The sequence below is a fragment of the Leuciscus leuciscus genome, assembly GCF_965113295.1.
Source record: "Leuciscus leuciscus genome assembly, chromosome: 4".
NCBI lineage: Eukaryota > Metazoa > Chordata > Actinopteri > Cypriniformes > Leuciscidae > Leuciscus > Leuciscus leuciscus.
The window spans coordinates 29,658,110-29,678,813 of NC_138728.1; the positions used below are offsets into that span (position 1 = coordinate 29,658,110).

The following is a 20,704-nucleotide window of genomic DNA, read 5'->3' on the forward strand; positions in this document are numbered from 1 at the left end:
AGTCTTCATAGAGAGAATGAAGAGTCCTGCTTCCATTTGTGAACACATTTTGCTCGGTTGAATAATTTACTAACCTCTTGATAAACCACATATCAAAAGAAGAACCTGTTTCTGTATGGAGTTAGGCATTCTTGAATTATCCAGTTCTGAAATGGCAGAAAATGTTGAACATCTACCATCTTCAACTCAGGGCTTGTAAACAACACTTTATTTTGAATAGAAATATAACAAAATTACTATAAAAAAACGTTATTGAATATGGAATGTACAATAAAAATAAATAAAACTACATATATTACAAAATGAACAAAATGAAAAAACTTAAACAAACTCCCAAGTAGGAGTCCACTGTTTCCCACTGAAAACAGAAGGGAAAGAATGACGTTACATGTGATATTTCAATTATTAGATTGGGAATGTTAACTTCAAACACATTTGCACATTCTTCAAAACAGGTCTAGGTAAAAGCGTTTGACTTCAAAACATGTGTAAGAGTGAGAGTGAAATAGAGAGTCAGAGCAATCTTATTTCTGTATTTGTCATATAGTAGAACACATACCATGCTTCACAAGGCTCCCAGTCAATAAGTAATTCTGTTTTGCCCTATGACAGGAACAACAATACATGCTTACACATTTTTTGCATCAGGCTTTGGTAACAGCCACCATGTTTCCTGTTTCATGTTTTACCATGATATTTAAAGTATTTTAGTCAAGAGACTGCACGGGTATTTTAACTTAACATCTTGACTTTATTTTGACGTAAATAGAACAAATAAAGAGTAGTATGGTGTTCAGTTATGCATGTCTTACCTTTCTTACTCTTTCTTTCAGAGCACTCCTAATTGGATAAATACCCAGGCCTGTGTGGTAGGAGCAATCTGAAGGCATCAAAACTCAGATTAGGAACACAGCAACATCATTAACATATCCAGGTCAAGCATTCACATCAAAGTGATCAAATATCAAGTCTGAATGCAAATGTATTAAGTCATTTAAACGTATTTTTTTTTTTTTTTTTTTGCTTTTATCCATTTCTGCCTCTGTGGGATAGGAAAAATACATATATCCACTCAAAAAAGGCAAACAATTCAGAAACGGTCTTGCTCATCATAGAATTTATTACAAATAACAATATCATTAAAAAAAAACTGACAAATGCAAAACATGCCTGACTTCCGCTTTCTCTTCCCTGTTGACCCTGGGGTTTTGAAGAAATCAGATGTCAAACTAAGTATGGAGTGGCAAACAATTAAGGACTATCTAGGTATGTCTTTTTATACATGTTCATTAAAACAGACACACACACACACACACACACACACACACACACACACACACACACACACACACACACACACACACGTAACCTATGTCCTACCACAAAAATGATCATGAACACCCAATCAGACCTAAATCAATCGGTTGAGAAGTTGCCCAGCAAAATTGCTGAAAAAGTTGTTGGATACAGTACATACTATCCTCTTTCTTATGTGTGCAATAAACTCCATTCATTGTAACAACTGACATCATTAGCTTAGCTTGGCCAAATCACAGGAGTACTTGGGCCAATCTAAGGTAATGATTTCAGTTGGAGACAACTAGCCTTTAGCTTACATGCTAGTCGGCCCCTCCGACTTCAATTGAATGAGGCTAATAGGGGGATACTGTATGTCGAACTGGGATGTTGCATGCAAATACAAAAAAATTATATGTACCTGCCTAATCTAACTCTCTGGTAGACCGCAAGTGAGCGAATTAACTAAAACACAGTGGAATGTTGCTTTAAGAGCTTTGTAGTTAGCTGTAAGAGTTACCTTTTTTAGGTAGATGTATTTCACCTGCCTTCTCCACAAGGCCTTCTGCCTCCACAGCAGGGCTTTCCAGCCCCACCTTCTCCAAAAGGCCTGCCGTCACCACAGCGGGGCCTTCCAGCCCCGCCTCCTCCACGAGGCCTTCCGGCCCCGCCTCCTCCACGAGGATTTCTGGCCCCGCCTCTCCTGAGGTGCCCTGCTCGTCACAGGGGGTGAGGGTCAGGGTGAGGACAGTGTCCTCACTCGCCTTCCAACCTGTTCAAATTTGATTAGAAAAAAAAGTAGGAATGAGGCTGAAATATAATGTATTATAAAAATTCAAACAGGCATATTATTTGACATTCCCACACAAAATAATTTTAAGACTATATTTCTTATCTTGTATGCATTTACATATTTCTGAAACAGGCAAAAAATGGGCTATAGGCTATTTTTCACACTGGATGCAAGTTTACATGATTTTGGTTAAGGCGTGAATAGCTAAAGGCAAAACAATGGGGAAAACAGGGAAACTTGGTGCAACATACACCGAACTGCCATCTAAAGAAAACCCAACTATGTTTTACCAAATTTTCAGACTACACTTGGTAACCTATATTAACAGGGCTATGTATTGAATATGGCTGGAATTATAACCTTAAAACATCAGAGTATTGTTTATTTATTTATTTTTCGACTTAGTTTCTCCACAACAAAAAGTAGTTCTACCTTCAGTGGACAGTGTCTTGTTTGCCACGATTGTCTTGCCATGTAACCAACATTCCACAACGTTGAAATGTAATAAGGTTGTCATTTGTTTTATAAAATATAAGTACCGTATTTTCCGGACTATAAGTCGCACTTTTTTTCATAGTTTGGCTGGTCCTGCGACTTATAGTCAGGTGCGACTTGTATATCAAAATTAATTCAGACTGAGATGAAAACATTACCGTCTACAGCCGCGAGAGGGCGCTCTATGGCGGAGTTGTTCAGACGCGACACCAAGGATGAAGAAAATTCAATGGATTCAGTGATGTGGAATCGTTTATATACTGTCTATGTGTGGAATGAGATCGCGGGAGCTTGGTGAACTTGTTTACTGGTAACTTGCTTGTTGGACTCACTGTCTTATGTTAATTTAGCCTATTCAGCCTCCCAGGTATATGTTCTTTAAGCTATTGTGTAGCTGAATAACTGTTAATGTGGGGTGCGTTAACATACCGGACACCTATTCAGCCTGTTGTTCTGTGTGCTACTGTGTAGTTGAATAACTTGCCTTTCCAGATTAAATGTCTGTTCTTGGTCTTGGATTTTGTGAAATAAATTTCTAAATAAATGCGACTTATAGTCCAGTGCGACTTATATATGTTTTTTTCCTCTTCATGACGCATTTTTTGACTGATGCGACTTATACTCCGGAGCGACTTATAGTCCGGAAAATACGGTATTTGATAAGTGCTGAAAAAATAGGGAAGGATTGACAATCAACTGTACACTGTATGGCGACTGAAAAACATATACTGTACATCTCACCTGCACAAACCAACTCATAAAATGCTGACATTTTGCTGAGGTGTTGTGTAGCCAGCAGGTCCAGCTCACATCTTGGGGTGAGGGAAGTTATTTTAGGTTTCTTCCCATTGCCTTCCTTCTGAAGGAGTAGGAGTGGCTTGTAGCCCATTGCATGTAGCTTCTCAAGCTGCAAAGACATTTATTTGTAAAGGATAACAAATTTATGTTATCAAAAAACCTGAGTGTAAATTCAGTTTGAGGCAAGACTTGAAATTTGTTGTAAGACCAAACATTGACAAAAAACTGCACATTATTACATGTCATATTATACTAAGTTCCTCTGATCAGATTGACATAATTCAAATGCACGTATGACCAGCAAAAGCAAAATTACTGAGTCATCCTCAAAAGTGAATTTCTATTTTGTCAAATTTACTGTGTATGAAAAATAATCTCTGGCTTGAATTTGATGTTAGAATTATTAACAGATCAAAGACTCAACGTTAAATTTTAAAAGTGGTTAAAAGTCAAAATCTGGTTGCCACTTGTATGAATTTGGTAGCCAAGGGCAAACATTAATGTTCAGCCCTGTATATGATTTTTTTCACCCATCTTTCATGTTTACCACCCCAAATGAATAGGTTTACACTGAAAATCAATGCATTTCAATTCATTGCAAATACATAACAGGATTAGTTCTACGAGGAGGAAGGTGGGACATCTAGGATCCAGGATTTAGTAAAATACACAATATAGCTTTGTTCTTTACTTTGGTGAACCTATTCATACTGTATGTTTTTTTTAAGGTTAAGTGCTCACGAAATAAATGAATTTTCGGTTGTCTTTTGAATGTTGTCAGGAATTCTGCATTCCGGATGACGGTGGGGAGATCATTCCACCAGCATGGAACCGTGAATGAGAATGTTCTGGAGAGTGATTTTTTGGCAAAGGTTACTTAGTTCATTAATGCCTTTCAAGTTAACAGTCAGTGACCTTAATGGTTAAATCTGCTGGCCTGTTCCCAAAAGCCATAACCAATTTGAACTCACACAGGCACTGACTCCACACTCCCCCCCCCGAACCCTTATACCTTTCTTCTACCCACCTACTGTGCAATATTTAACATTTAATACTTTTGATAACACTGATATTCTGTGCAATTTCATTACTGTTCAATATTTAATACTTAATATTTAATACTTCTGATACAATCAAAATCACACAGTATACAAACCATATTTATCTTTCTATTTTAATGTATATAGCTTCTTGGAAATGTGCACCCAGTTTTTAATTTTGGACCACCGTGTATTTGAGTTTAACACGCCTGCACTAGGCTTTAACTGTGTGAAAGAGAACCTTCAAGTTGCATTTGGTGTTTAAAATGTTTAGAGGTCGGTAAACCCTATATTTCAGAAATCTGGCTTGAATCGCTCTTTTCAAAAATAAAAATAAAATAATTTGAAAAATGTATTATTATCTTCTGTCAAAAATGTTACTCAATCAGGACTGGTAAATGTGGCGAGTGCGACCCTATTAAAAAAGGTAGTGTTAATTGTACACACCAAAATGATGGCTTCATCCCGCATGGCTGCCTCATTGTGGGTTTTTTTAAGATTGGCAAGCCACTCCCCCTTCTTCATATCAAGGGCCTGCAGCCTCTTCATCAAACAAGCCTTCTTGGGCTGCTCTGCCCCACAGGCCTTACAAACCTTAGTGGCACAGGGCATGACCTGGGGGCAGTTGGGGCATTTCTTTTGATTAGAAACCATGTTGTCTGAGGAAAAAAAGAAAGAAAAAAGAGAAAGTTATTTATGTATAATATAGGCATAAATACCTAGCCTGGTTAAAACCAGACCCTTCTCAGTTGAAACTGAGTGTAGGGTCTGGCGAAGCTATGTAGACAATTCATTTCCAAAGGGGCGTCACCAACCGACGTAGCTCAAATTCCTCTGGGCGCAATTGGATAGTCATAAAACCAATCAGATCGATGAAGGAGATGACGTATGCTTCGAGTGTTGTTCTTTGCTCCGGTTTTAACGAAAACGGTAAGTTTAAATCGCTCAAAACAGACGCGATAACTGATTCGTTTATATACTGTCTATGATTCGAACGAGTGATGTTCCACGGCGGCATCCATCTTTGTAATGAAATCTCCTTCAGCGTCGCTGCGCTGTCGTCATCATGTAAATCCCTCCCCAAACGTTTCTGATTGGTGCCGCGATTTCGGCGGCACAGAAATGAGTTTGAATGGGCTCTTCTCCAGACTATCCTGGAGAGAGAATTAAAATTCGCCGGAAGTAGTCTGGGTTTTCCCAGGCTAATAAATACCGATAGAAACATTCTGAATTAATATCACACTATGATTTAAAATCACACTATTCAAGGGATGCTAAATGCTTTCTTAATTTCAATGGTCAAATTGTCTTAACCAGTCATTCTTCTGAGTTTTGAACTTTGTTTGTGATAAGGGTAAACATTTATCTGATTTTTAACTGCCATTTACACAATAATAAATTGTGTAAGCAGTGGTGGTAGGGTGGTGGTAGCGCAGTGGATAAGACACATGCCTTTGGTGTGAGAGACCCGGGTTCGAATCCACTGTGAGACACCAATGTGTCCCTGAGCAAGACACTTAACCCCTAATTGCTCCTCTGACATAATTAGCAATTGTAAGTCGCTTTGGATAAAAGCGTCAGCTAAATGAATAAATGTAATACAGTGTGTGTGTGTGTGTGTGTGTGTGTGTGTGTGTGTGTGTGTTGCCCAGATGAGAGACAGAACATAGTCCTATTGATAAAGGAAAAATGTGACAATTTCATGTCTAATGCATGTCAAATGTTAATATCACATTATTAAAATACACGAAAAGTGAAAAGGAAGAGTTGAGAAAAAGTTTGTGAACTAGTAGGCTACACTAACATGTGACATGCTAGGACATGCAGTTAGCACTTTATAGGGTTTTATATCAGACAAATGGAAACACCAAAGCAATGTCACAAAAAAGTTAAAATAGGGCATAAGGCAGTCATGAAAATACCCCAGCAACATAACGTTACATACTTGACTTCACTTTTGCATGTACATTTATAGGCTACTTGTTCATGAGGTAATAATTTTAGCCTACCTTAATCAACGACTCCAGAGAAGTAATTGGTGCGAGCTCCGTCATCCGGATATTGTGAAAAAAAATGTAAAAAATAATTAAACAAATTAAAAATTATTCTTTATTATTTCAACAGAGCATCAGAAGAAACTCCCTGGAACGTTTAAAATATATATTTCGGAGCTTAACTTACTGTAAAAAAAAAAAAAAAAAAAAAAACTTTTTTTTTTGCTGTAAGATGCGCAATGGTTTTAATTACAGAATTCAATATCAAGTCCTTGACACATAACTTTTACACATTTTCACATTTCGTAACAATATAGTTTAAATAAAAAGAACCCAAAAATAAAATAAAAATAAAACAATAAAAAATATAAAAAATAAAGGGCATCACAAACGTATGTTAAATTCATTTAGCAGAGATAGGTCTACACACAAGGGCGTAGATTTGGTTTGAACATTGGGGGGGTTGAAGTTTAAAAATATAGTTAAAATTATTCTGCATATTTTTCATTAGGGGTGTAACGGTTCACAAAATTCACGGTTCGGTACGTTTTTGATACAGCAAAAAGAAAGAAATGCCAGAGAAATTTCCTTGATTAAATTTAAAAAAAAAAAAAAAAATTTTATTAAAACTAACATCATAAAGTATGATATTTTTTTACTTTGAGCAATTCTAGAGCTATAATTGACTCTTCTTAGGAGCATATAAAACAAAAAAGCTCATTGGAAAAAATGAAATGTAATATAGTAGTAGTTAACAAAGGTTTATTTTAGTTCAGATTTGAGGGCAGCAATTGTATTCATAATGTCAAAATAAAACCGACGTAATGTTACTTGAAGGCATTATGCCTACTATTCCTGCCAAACTTCCATGGTTGCAGTTAGTATTACTACAGTAAATCCATGGTGAATGTTGCTGCTCTGTGGACACTGGATAGTTCATTCATGGCACAATGTTTCTTCCTGGTTTCTACGCGCCGTTATTAACGCGATCCGTTAATAACGGAGAAATGTGAATGTTTCTCACTAGATCTCGCAGCGATGTTATTACTTCTGTGGCGAATTCAAATGCTTTCTTTACTGGATCTCTTACAGTTTTTCTGAATTGCTAAGACACATTTCTTGAAAACTGCTCTCCTTTTCTCTAAACTGTGAACACAAAACCCAATTTTCAAGCTACATTCACAAAACCTCTGACTCCTCTTGCAAAACCAAACATTTGACCCAAAACCATTTTAACTTCAATCAAAATCAAGTTCAATAATGGCACGTTGACCTATCACGTTGCGACCTCTTCTCCTTTTGGCTAGATTGAATCCAGCTTCATCCATGAAAATGTATTCATGAGGCATAGCCATTGAGTCAAGCTCAAAGATTCTCTGTACACAGTGAAAACTACATTTAGTTCCATAAATGACACAGTAAGATGTATACAGTACATGTGCTGCTTCCCAAACTACACAGTACTTTCTAGTACTGAGTTTACTTACTTGCACATATTGACATCGTAGCTCTTTCACTCTCTCACTGTTTCGCTCAAATGGTACCCGATAAACTTTCATCCTTATCTTGTTGCGTTGCAGGACACGATCAATTGTTGACAGACTCACACTATTTATTCCCTTGAAATGTACGTTGTCTTCTACAATCCGCTGCTGTATTTCATGCAGTCGAATTGCATTGTTCTGACGGACCATATCCACAATAAGTGTCTCCTGGTGTTGTGAGAACATGCGTGTCCTTCCACCCTCATGAGGCCGTCTTTCAATTCTGTAAAAAGAACCCCATTTAGTTAGAAGTATACACATACACACACATTTTATTCAGTAAATGTTTTAAAAACACAGTACCATGGAAAAGTTATGTCTTATTGTCCCCTTTCTGAGACAAGTATACTTTACCTGTTTTCTTCTCTGAAGGTCCGGATTATAGAAGCCACTGAGAACCTGCTTAGGTTTGGTTGCACACGTTGCCCTGCCTCCCTCATAGTCATGCCATGCACCAGAACAAGATCTATGACAGTTGCTCGAATGTCATTTGAAATTATTGATCTGCTTGGTCTTTGTCCTCGCCCACCACCTCTGACTCTGACACAGACTCCTCTTCCTCTTCCACCTCTTCCTCTTCCACCTCTTCCTCTGTTCTGCTCCATTGTTGGATCAACTCATGCCATTTGCATTTGACTAGGCTTAAATACTGTTTTCTAATTGTGTGGACATAAGTCAATGGGCTGGGTCTCAGGAGGATATTAGCAATAGAATTAGCAGAATAGTTGGAATTTGCACAGGGGATGCTTGTAGTGGACATTGGCAACAAAGATGTGCATGTGTTCTGTGTGAGAGAGTGTATGTGTATGTTGAGTGTATGTTGTGAGTGTATGTGAGGATCTTTTGTGTGTGAGAGTGTATGTGAGGGTGTGTTTGAGAGAGTGAGTGTGAGGATGTGTGTGAGTGTATGTGAGTAGGCTTGAGAGAGAGTGAGTGTGAGGATGTGTGTATGTGAGGATGCGTGTGAGAGTGATTGAGAGAACGTTGTTTGTGTGTGTGTGTGTGTGTGTGTGTGTGTGTGTGTGTGTGTGTGTGTGTGTGTGTGAGAGAGAGACAGAGAGAGACAGAGAGAGAGAGAGAGAGAAAGAAAGAAGAGGTTGTTGATAGGGCTAGGAGAAAAAAATCGATTCACCTAGGTATCGCAATTTATTATATTTTTTTTATTACAGAATTGATATTAATTCAAATTAAATTGCTTTATTTTTGCCCTTGCTTATAGATGAGGTTGACAGAAGTTACTTTCGTGTCAACAGAGGATGGAATGTGTCGTTATCTTTGAGTGTTGAGTGACGTAATTTAAGTGGGCGCGTGAAAGCGTTGTGAGATTGAATGCATTGAAAAGCCCTCACACGAGTGTGGAGTGTGTGCAGTCTTACAAATACCTTGGGACAATCATTGATTCAAAGCTGAGTTTTGAAGCCAACTGTGAAACGGTGTGTAAAAAGGGGCATCAACGTCTGTTCTTTTTAAGGAAACTGTGTAAATTTCTAAATTGAGAAAACACTGTTGAGTGTGTTTTATCGTGCTTTTATTGAATCCATACTCTCCTTTTCTCTGGAATCTTGGTACGGGAACTTAACTTTAAAGAGCCGGAACTCGATTAACCAGATTGTGAAATGGTCCAGTAGGTTGATTGGGGAACCACTACTGAACCCAGCCTCGCTGTATACCAGGCAGGTACAGCGCATGGGTATTTCAATTTTGAGTGACCAGCTGCATCCGCTGTATTATGAGTTCCAGTATCTGCCGTCCAATCGACGGTTTAGAGTACTACGGTGTGCAACAAAACGATACAAAAACAGCTTTGTTCCAGTAGTGATTAATTTTATGAATAGTATTAAGATGGAGTAAATTGTTTTAGTGTGATTTTAGTGTCTTGTTCTGTTTGTATGGTGTTATCGTTTATATGTTTGAGAAATAGCCTAAACTTGTTCTCTGGAACTTAATTTACCTACTGGTACAAATAAAGGAACCTGACCTGACCTGACACGACGAGCAGCGCTACTCATATGCTGAGAGAGAGATAAGACAGTAGAGCTGCACGATTCATCTTTAAAAGACTGTGATCTCGATTCAAACACCCACGCGATCTTCTTCCATTTCGTCTGTTTATTAAACCTTTGATATATTGCAACATTCAAATCTGTGTTGGCGCTGCCGCTGACCCAGAGAGAGTTGTCATGAAACGGCAGTCTTTTCCTCATAGTATCATAATTTCTGTGATACAATAGTTCAAATTATCATAGAAGTACAGGGATAAAAGTTTAAAGTTCAAATATAAACACTGATGTCTACGATAGCGATAGATTAAATCAGCTTTTGATAAAAACTTGTTTAAAATAACGCATTTATCGATTACATTGTTTCACCACAAGGTGGAGACAAGTGACTATTAAAAAATGTATTTGTTATTGAATCATTTATTAAAGAGAATGTAGTACTGTATGATGCTTCTAAAATAAGTCAGAAAAATGTGATGAATTGATTTTGTAAATATGACTCATCTTATACATCATGTACAGTCTGTATAAGTGTATGATTTAACTTTTCCCCATGGTCTAGTGTTAAAAAAAAAAAGATTCGCAATATTGCAGTATCGGCACCCAGGTATCGTGATAATATCGAATCGGGAGATAGGTGTATCGTCCCAGCCCTAGTTGTTGACTGACATTGCTGCTTTTTACCTTTGCGAGAACTCCAGGGTTGCTCCTTGGTCTGCTGGGTATGAAATGTTCAAGCAGTTGTATGAGGCAAACATCAACCTGGTGATGTGGCTGTTAACTATGACTTGGTCCACAGATAACAAAAAGTACTCAGGAGCGTAGTTTGACATGCTGTGGAGTGACCATCAGCTGCCTTCTTGGAAGTGCTCTTCTCCACTTTCGATCTCTTGGGGTTTATCTTGAAAAGGCAATGAAAAGGTATCTTGAAAAGTTCATGAAACAGACTACTAATATCAGAATAGCGGAAATTGGCAGAGCATGTTTGTGGAGGGAGTTTGCAAGAAAGACTCTGTATGCAAGAGAATGTTACGATTGAGTGGTAGTGTGTATGCGAGAGGGGCTACGTCTACATTAATCCAGATACTTTTGAAACGCTTTTTATTTTATTTTATGTTTTGGCCTTCCTTCCATACATTTATTTATTTTTTGTCCTGAGAAAACAGCTATTTCTGGTCTCTCGTATCATCACTATCAGCTTTTATTACATTTTACAGCATGCGCAGAAACATGAATTAAGAGTCTTCCAACACCTTAGTGTGAACAAGAAACTTTTGGAAAATGCTGGAACGATACTGTAGTCTGAGAACATCTTAAAATTAAAACAATGTTTTCAAATGTTTCCGGATTAATGTAGTTGTAGCTAGAGAGAGTGTTTCATTACTGTTTTGAAATTAACTCAACTCAACAGCATCACTAAAAGTGGTGCTGTGGCTACCAATGATATGGTCCAACTATTACCAATGGCGCAACTCTCACCTTTTCACCACGCCTTTAATATCAGAAACTCACACAACAGAGAGAGAGAGAGAAAAAACTTTAGTGCACGGGACACATTCATTTACAAATCTACAACAATCTAAAGAAATATGCACTGAGCCCTATCCCTTTCCATGCCTGTTTTTCTGTGTTTCAGTGAAGAAAGCACATTCATTTAGAAGGTGATTAAACGGACTCAGTGCATTTAAATGTTCGAACTTCCATCCAATTGATTATTAAAAATAGTAGGCCTAATGTTTCCAAACTTTTGAACCGGTACTGTATGTATGTGTGTAAATAATTTGTGTATATTCATGTTCATACGAAAAGTAGTTTTTCCCCCCCAAAAAATTATAAATCCACGCTACTCATGGATGTTTGGCAAAATAACGTACATTTTCCCTCAGAAGGAAAAGTGGCAGTAACAGTTAGGCCTAACGTTACAGCCGAAACAAAATGCAATGGAAAGCCTAAAAACAACAAAACTAGGGAGTAGGACTTGGCTAATGTCAAGTAAATAACAAAACTACACCTTACCGTCAACTACTGCGGTCAAGCTAGCCGCTAGGGGTGTCGAAATTAATCGTTTCTATGATGCATCGCGATGCAGACGAGGACGATTCGGTATCGGTTCAGTAATAGACCATAACCGATTATAATGTACTGACGCTTTTCTTACGTCATTTGTCACGTATGTGCTTTGTGGCGGTAGCATACAATGGCAGAGGTAGGTGAGACGCGAGTGCGAGAAATTAAAAATGCTCCAACTACTTTAAAAGCCTACATCTGGGCACATTTCGGCTTTTATGAACAACCTGGAAAGCACGTCGTGGAGAAGACGCGCTGTGTGCGCTCATGTCACGCACAAATAGAATATGCTGGAGGTAATACCACTAACTTGATAAACCACGTTAGCCGTTTTCACCCCGAGCTGTTAACGCCTGGCAGAGTCTGACTGCTTTAGAGATGTGCGGATGAGCTCCAACGTCACCCGAATCCACAGCCAAAAACAAATCATCCACCCGCCCCAATAATTTTCTCTGATTTAAGTATCCGCACCCGATGGTCAAATTACAATTATTCTGTGTTGTTACGCCTGATTATAAATGGATGATCGTCACCTTCAACAGCGGACTTGGCGACGGTTGATGCGCGCATCTTTAATGGTAACATAATACACTGATTTAATGAGCGCTGCTTTTAAATGAACATTTCTGTAAAACAAAATTTATTTGACAGATTTTCTTTTTCTTAATGGCATAAACAAGCTTTACTCCCTTGAAACTTAAACTGGAATGTCACTGTTTCTGTCACTGCGACTTCCCGAACAGGCGAGCACATGCGCGCACACATCACTTTTGAAGTAAAATTTTTAATTGAGGATGCAGTGCTTCGTGATGCATCGTGATATCGAATTGAACTGAATCGATGACATGATAATCGTTATCGAACCGAACCATGAGATCAGTGTCGGTTCACACCCCTACTAGACGCGCGTTGAAAATACACGGTCAAGCCAGCCACACTTTTTTTTTAGTATGCGCGTCTAATCGTGCACTTAAGGTATGGGTGCTGGAAGAGGTCAAAATTGATTTCAAGACTTTTTCTGCTATTTTCCATCTTTTTAGGACAAATAATACAATTTCAAGATTTTTTTTTCAAATATGACTTTTGTTTGAATTTTGTTTATTTTTTATTATTTTAATGTTTGTAGGCCTATATATGATTTACATTAATTATTACATCATTTATTCATGTTCATATTAATGTTAATTATCATATCTTTTTTTTTTACATTTTTATTGTTAATTTTAATGTTTATATATATTATTCATGAATTATTATACTTTATTTATTCATGTTAAATTTAATATTAATGGTAATTATCATACATTATTCTTTTGCATTTTTATTGTTAACTTTAATGTTTGTTTATATAAAGTATACATTCATTATTATACATCATTTATTAATGTTTATTTATTTATTTACTTGCATTTTTCATGTTAATGTAAATTACAAATATGACACAACAGGCTTTTAATGTCAATTATCATTGAATTGCATACAGTATATGAGCTATAAAAACTTGATCTATGAAATATGATACCCAAAACACACACACACACACACACACACACACACACACACACACACACACACACACACACACACACACATACTGGTTTATGTGGATTAGCCAGACTTTTTCTCCAAACAGGCCCGGTGGTGGTTTAGATGGACTACCCTTTCCTGAGGTCCTAGAGCTATGAGAGTTAGATTAAAACACTCAAAAAAATTTGGAAAAAGTTCAGGACACTTTAGACTTCAGATACACCCTTCAGAGCGTGATACACACCACCCTAAAACTATTGTGGTTTATAGAGACAGTTCTCTTTTTGAAGAATATGTGACTTATAAGGACCAAAACAAACATTATTGGGACTTTAAAGGGACAATGACGTCACTTGCTCATTAACATAAATACACATTAATATAAATACACATTAACCTGACACCACCAAGCATTAATGGGACTTGAATTATTATTTTATTGCACAACTCTAACATCACCATTGTTAGTTGGTGACACTGACTAACAGCCAGATAACAGCCTGTAAGAGCTAAACAATAGATTGTCACACAACACCAGTGCCATGACAATGAGAATGGAGCAAAAAAGGTAAAATAAGTCATTCTTACCCAACTTCAAAAGACCCATGGTTGCTCATAACAAAAAATAAAAAAATATATAAAATAAAATAAAAGCTGTTTTACAGTTTGCTTTTGTGACGGCCTCTATTTAAAACATTAAAGGAACTTTGGACTTTTGGGACTTTAGCTTATTCGTCGTATCCCCCAGAGTTAGATGAGTCCACACACCCCCTTCTCATCTCCGTGCGTGCCGTAACTCTGTCTGACGCTCCCACCGCTAGCCTAGCTTAGCACAAAGACTGGAGGTAAACGGCTACAGCTAGCATACTGCTCCCAATAAGTGACACAATAACGCCAACATTCTCCTATTTACATGTTGTGATGTGTATAGTCACAGCGTGTACAAATAACAAGGTCACATGAGACACAGCCATCTTCTAACCGTATACATACTGGGAACTATATTCTCAGAAGGCGAAGCACTGCTACTGCGGAAGGATTTGCTCGCAGGACCTGAGAAGCCCGTGGTGAGGAGCAGAGAGTTCGCTCAGAGGGTTGTGCTAATCACTCCAGCCAGCAGTGCTTCGTCTTCTATATAGTTAATTCTATGAGAATATAGTTCCCAGTATGTATACGGTTAGAAGATGGCTGTGTATCATGTGACCTTGTTATTCATACACACTGTGACTATACACATCACAAAATGTAAATAGGAGAATGTTGGCGTTATTCTGTCACTTATTGGGAGCAGTATGCTAGCTGGAGCCGTTTACCTCCAGTGTTTGTGCTAAGCTAGGCTAGCGGTGGGTGCGTCAGACAGAGTTACGGCATGCACAGAGATGAGAAGGGTGTGTGTGGACTTGTCTAACTCTGGGGGATACGGCGAATAAGCTAAAGTCCCAAAAGGTCGGCGTGTTCCTTTAACACAAACATAGAAACACCACCACAATTGTCAGTGTATTTAAATCTTTTCTTTTTCTGACTGCCTCTTTGCAGCTATTCCTCTATTTCGAACAAAGTCCCTTATATTTTGCACTGTTCTTTGTGCCAACACGGGGTCTTCCACCAGTTTGCAGTGACTGCATTCAGTTTTGGTGGCCAGTTTTCCCCTGCTTATATGACCTTTGAAGTGTCGCATTACTGCAGCGACCTCAGCCTTAGACCACACTTTCTTTGCCACTCTTCTGGATCCATGTTCCTCATCAGCATACTTCCCTGGAAGATAGGCAAACAAAAATGAATAGATCACTAAATGTGTTGTCCAGTTTAAGCCATCAAAACATGAGGTCAGTTAATGCCACAGTTGACAAGAAATTGCAGTTTACTTTTCTTAATTCACTTTGGGTATCAGTTGGTGTCTCACTCGATGTGATTTCACCAACTTTACTAGCCCACATTAGAGTGCGGACAATATGGAGTATTATTAGAATGTCTGCTGTTCATCTATTTATGTGGCCAAACCTTTTGCTATTTGAATTAATTGCAGTAAGTAATACTATAATTAGTAACGTGTCTTAAGTAATTTTGGCATTGTACTTTAACACACCGTATTTTAATTGAAACCAAGACTATGGGGTTTAAGGTCTGATTCTCAGTTTAAATCTGATTTCATAAGGTTAACTAAATAGTGTTGGAACTTGGTCTGAAAGTTTAGTCTTGATATTGAAACTGTACGTAACAATCAGCTTAATACTACTTTTAACCTCTTAATCTTCCAGATTTTGTGGCATGTTGTGACTCAGTCATCAAGACCAATTCATTTTTAGTCTTTTAACCAACTTGCTAAAAAGAGAATTAATAGAACATACTCATGGGCAATCAAGAGAACATGTGAAGAGGAGGAGGTAACTTTACTTTTACCTCAAATTCAGTATACATTTCCTGATAATAAAGTAAGTGTATATGCTCCCTTGCAGACAAGATGTTTTGTACAAATGCAGTAGAGTTAAATTTAGGGCTATTCATTTATATCTCTTTCTTTAAGATTACTCTTGCATTTTGATAGTTGAATACATCACAAAGACGTGCATAATAATGTTAAAGGGATACTTCACCGTTTTTTCATATTAAACTATGTTATTCCCTTAACTAAGACGAGTTGATGCATACCTCTCTCGTCTCAGTACGTGCACTTAATCGCTCTGGCGCGCGGCGACACTTATAGCACTTAGCTTAGCCCAGTTCATTCATTAGGGACCAAACAGAAATGAAGCTAGAAGCGACCAAACACCTCCACGTTTTCCCTATTTAAATACAGTTACACAAGTAGTTACATGACCAAGTATGGTGACAAAATAAAACATGGCACTTTTCTAAGCGGGTAAAAAGGATAACTATAATGTATGGCGGAATAGCACTTGGGACTCAAGAGCACTTCGACTTGGCGCAGTAAAAAGTCACGCTTGAAAAATCCTCTCCCTCTCACTTCTGTCATTAGAACCAACGTGACTTTTTACCAGAGGCAGACAGAGTACACAGCTTCATTACTTGAGTAAAAGTACAGATACACCTTGCTAAATTTTACTCAAGTACAAGTAAAAGTACTACAGTCAGATGTCTACTTAAGTAAAAGTACTGAAGTACTTGTTTTTAAAAGTACTTGAGTATCAAGAGTACAAGAGTACATTTTCTAAATATTGCATTACTACTGCCACAGTGCTTACATTGGTAAACACAGCAAACACTTGAAGCGAAAACTATCATTAACTTGTTCAGAAAATTGAAATAGTCTGGCGAGGTGGGGCCACGGGTTGGCACATTCCCGGGACGGACCTGCTGCGTCTTCATCCATTGTTTCATCCATGGTTTCGTCTCTTATCTAAATCTGACCATGGAGTTGACCTTTGGCGGAAAGCTGAAGGTGATTGCTGATAGGCTGTCCCAATCAGTGGCGCCTGCACAATCCAATCACGTTTGAGAGGGAAACAACAAATTGAGGGTTTCCGAGATTTTTCTTTTTCTTTTTTAGAAGTAACGGGTACTCACGGTTATGGATAGAAATGTAGTGGAGTAAAGAGTACAATATTTGCCTCTCAAATGTACTTGAGTAAAGTCATGAGTACTCCCCAAAAATGATACTCGAGTAAAGTACAGATCCCTCAAAATTGTACTTAAGTACTGTACTCAAGTAAATGTACTCCGTTACTGTCCGGCTCTGCTTTTTACACCTAGTCGAAGTGCTCCCAGTGCTATTCCGCCATACACTACAGTTATCCTTTTTACCCGCTTAGAAAAGCGCCACGTTTTATTTTGTGTCACCATACTTGGTCGTGTAACTGTATTTAAATAGGGAAAACGTGGAGGTGTTTGGTCGCTTCTAGCTTCATTTCTGTTTGGTCCCTAATGAATGATCTGGGCTAAGCTAAGTGCTATCAAACTGTCGCCGCGCGCCAGAGCGATTGAGTGCACGCACTGAGATGAGAGAGGTATGCATCAACTCATCTTAGTTAAGGGAATAACAGTTTAATATGAAAAAATGGTGAAGTATCCCTTTAAGGGAGTTGGGCAAAATAAGAATCTCATTGTAGGGTATAAACCGCTGTGTTTCTTCTGTGCATAGACAATAAACGAATCTGAATCTTACCTTCAGAGGGAGGTACACTCTCACTTACTGTGGACGACACAAATGACACTGATCCTGTTGAAAACAATTTAACAAGTTACTTTTGTCACAGGAAAATATACATTTTATCAGCAGTGACTATGAATTGAGTTAACATACCAAAGTCTCCCATGTCATGGTCTTGCTCTGTGGTTGTAGAGTCAGAAACCATAGGCTCCACAGTTCCAAGCTCTGATGCGGTGAGATCTGTGTTGCTGTCATCAGATTCGCTCCCACTGTCTTCAGCATCACTTAACGCAATCTCATCTGGAAAATGGCATTAGTAAAACTCAGAGGTGTAAAGAGTACTTGAAAACCATACTTGAGTAAAAAGACAGATACCTTGCAGCATAAATTACTCTATTACAAGTTACCAATACGAGTAAAAGTGATTAACAATACTTTAGTATTTTACTTCTACTAAATCTAGGCTCAAAGGATGCACTAGTCCTTGACACCTGAGACAGGCAGGTGAAAATAAGAAACAATTGATTTGTAAAATGAGAAGTCATGTTTATTTTCTAAAATCTAAATAAAACTGAACACCTCAATAGTCTAATAAATCAGGGTCGACACAACAGCCTCTTAAAGGGATTGTTCACCCAAAAATGAAAATTCTGTCTTCATGTAGTCAACCTCAAGTTGTTCCAAACCTGTATTTCTTTGTTCTGCTGTACACATAGATAGATATTTTATATATTTTTAACCAAGCAGATCTTGCCAGCCATTGACTAGTACAGCAGAACAAAGACAAGTTTGGAACAACCTGAGGGTGAGTAAATTATGACAATTTTCATTTTTGGGTGAACTATCTATTTAAACGTCTACAAACTCTCAAGTCTCAGTTAAGCTCAAGTGCACAAAAAGGCCACACGTAAACCAATATCCTTCAAAAAGGCCTTGTCAATATGGTGGATAAAAAAAAATTATGTTAAGTCAAATTAAATAGTCAAAGTCTACTTGCACTGGATGTGCTGGTTTTGGACTCATCACTGGCTGCAGTCCTGACTTCATCTAAATCAAACGTCTGCGATTTAGCACCTACTAATGCACTCGCATTCATGTAAAGTAGACTTGTTGACAAGTTTGGGTGAGTAAGGGCAAAACGCACAAGATATAGTTCAGTCAATGCCACTTAGATGGAAATATCACTTCTATATAGCAAAAACAAACTGCTGCAGAAAAAGTTAGGTGCCATGCAAAATGTAATTTGTAATTGCATAACTTTTTGGCTACTTTGTAGTTGTACTGTTACTAATTACATTTACTCAAATAGTTTACAGCTCTGGTAAAACTCTCATAAATAGCTGGACATAAAAATCTGTGGTTGAAATAGCCACATCAAATAAGGAAAAGATAGTACTTGGTTTTGTACTTGCCACTTTTTGCAAAGTAACTATTTTTACTTGAGTAGTTTTGAGCTATTATACCTGCGTTTATGTTTAATGTGGTCCATGAGCACATAAGATAAATGATTACACAATCTGATATTAGGTTCATATTTAAAGTAATTCGACTGCACCTACACAAACATAATTTTGAATTACTGTCCAGCCATACTGTAGACTTAAGTTTATATTTCTGAATAGTAGTCCTCGACTCATACTTGGACATGAAAGGTGATTTTTTTTTTCTTGGAAAGGGATGCTGACTACGCCAAGTCTAGATGATTATAAATTAACATTCAAAGGAAAAAACAAAAACTCAGATAATATCTACAAGGGCTAATTTCTGTACAAACCTTCAATTTCAATCTCATCCAGTGACTTCCCCTGCATGCTGGAAAGGTTTCCTTTCTCCATTGACAAAAGGAGTTTGGAAATCTTAGCCAGTTGTGTTGTGGGAACTGGTAATCTGTAGAAGTCGCGGTGAACACGGATGTCGTGACCCAGGAAATCTGCAACCTGATCAAGTTCATTGTGTTTTAAATTAAGGACTTGTGAGAGTGTGGCAACATGTTTCCTGAGTTGCGTTGACCTAAGGTACTCAGGGTGCTTTGCTCCACACTGGCTTGCATGAACATGCAAACAATCATGTCCTCTGTAGTGGCTCATTGACGTTGGTCTTGCAAACAGGAAGACATTTATGGCACAAATGCCACATTCAGTTCTTCTACTGGCAAGTAGTGACAAAGCATATTCTGACTCTGAATCAGGTATGTATTCCTTGTCAGACATGTCCTCAGCATCATCAGATGATATTTGGTCCAATTCTGGATGTGGAATTTTGTCCTGATCTGACAGCAGTTCATCCTCAGAAGCCTTAGGAGACTGCTGCGCCTGAATTGGTGAGAAAGCAAATTATTTGACATGGTGATTGAATCTTATAGCCAGTTCAAGTTCAACACTCACTTAGTAGATACTCACCTGTGCTGTGCTGTTAAAGTCATCTCTTTTAATTTGCTTGAGGCAGGATTTATGCCAGACCCCTGAACAAACTGGAACACATTTGAGTAAAATAATGTTAACACTGCAGGTCTATTTAAGTGGTTAGAGCACAACACATTACACTCTATACTAATTCACTAAATATCTAACCTGTGCATCGATAGCCAAGCCACTTGAAGGAAGATACGGGTCCCACACAACGAACACACTTGTCCAAGGAGGATACTGTTGCGCACACAAGGCGGTGTTTTTGACACTGTTGGCGAAAAATTTAATTGTAGTATTTATTTATGCCACATAGTTTGGACAAAGATATTTTATATTTACGCCACATAGTTTGGACAGAAAGATATTTCATATTTACATGTCGATATCCAATCATTTTAAATCCAATACCAATGTGACATTTAATTTACCTCATACATATGATTACCCTTTTATTGCATTTTGTTATTTATAGCGTATCTTATTTATATGCATCTTATTTAAAGCATATCCTATATGAAGATATACCTTCTTCATATTTTTAAATTGTAGATGGGGAATATGTAGTTAGCCTCAGTGCCAGGAGCTGACTTCTTGTAGCCCAGTATAACTAATAGGGTGCCTATCCATTACATGT

At 37.8% G+C, this 20,704-nt stretch overlaps 1 protein-coding gene across 1 annotated transcript; it reads right to left on the reverse strand.

The window, feature by feature from the left end:
- Positions 1-13,978: 13,978 nt before the first annotated feature.
- LOC309497684 (uncharacterized protein) lies at positions 13,979-20,363 on the reverse strand. The gene is made up of 6 exons (XM_082168010.1): positions 20,233-20,363; positions 20,062-20,132; positions 19,437-19,974; positions 17,816-17,962; positions 17,678-17,731; positions 13,979-15,309 (listed from the first exon to the last, which is right to left on the reverse strand). Exons 3-6 carry the CDS (start codon positions 19,870-19,872, stop codon positions 15,056-15,058), a joined length of 891 nt encoding a protein of 296 aa, XP_082024136.1. The 5' UTR covers positions 19,873-19,974; positions 20,062-20,132; positions 20,233-20,363; the 3' UTR covers positions 13,979-15,055.
- Between the last annotated feature and the right edge of the window lie 341 nt (positions 20,364-20,704).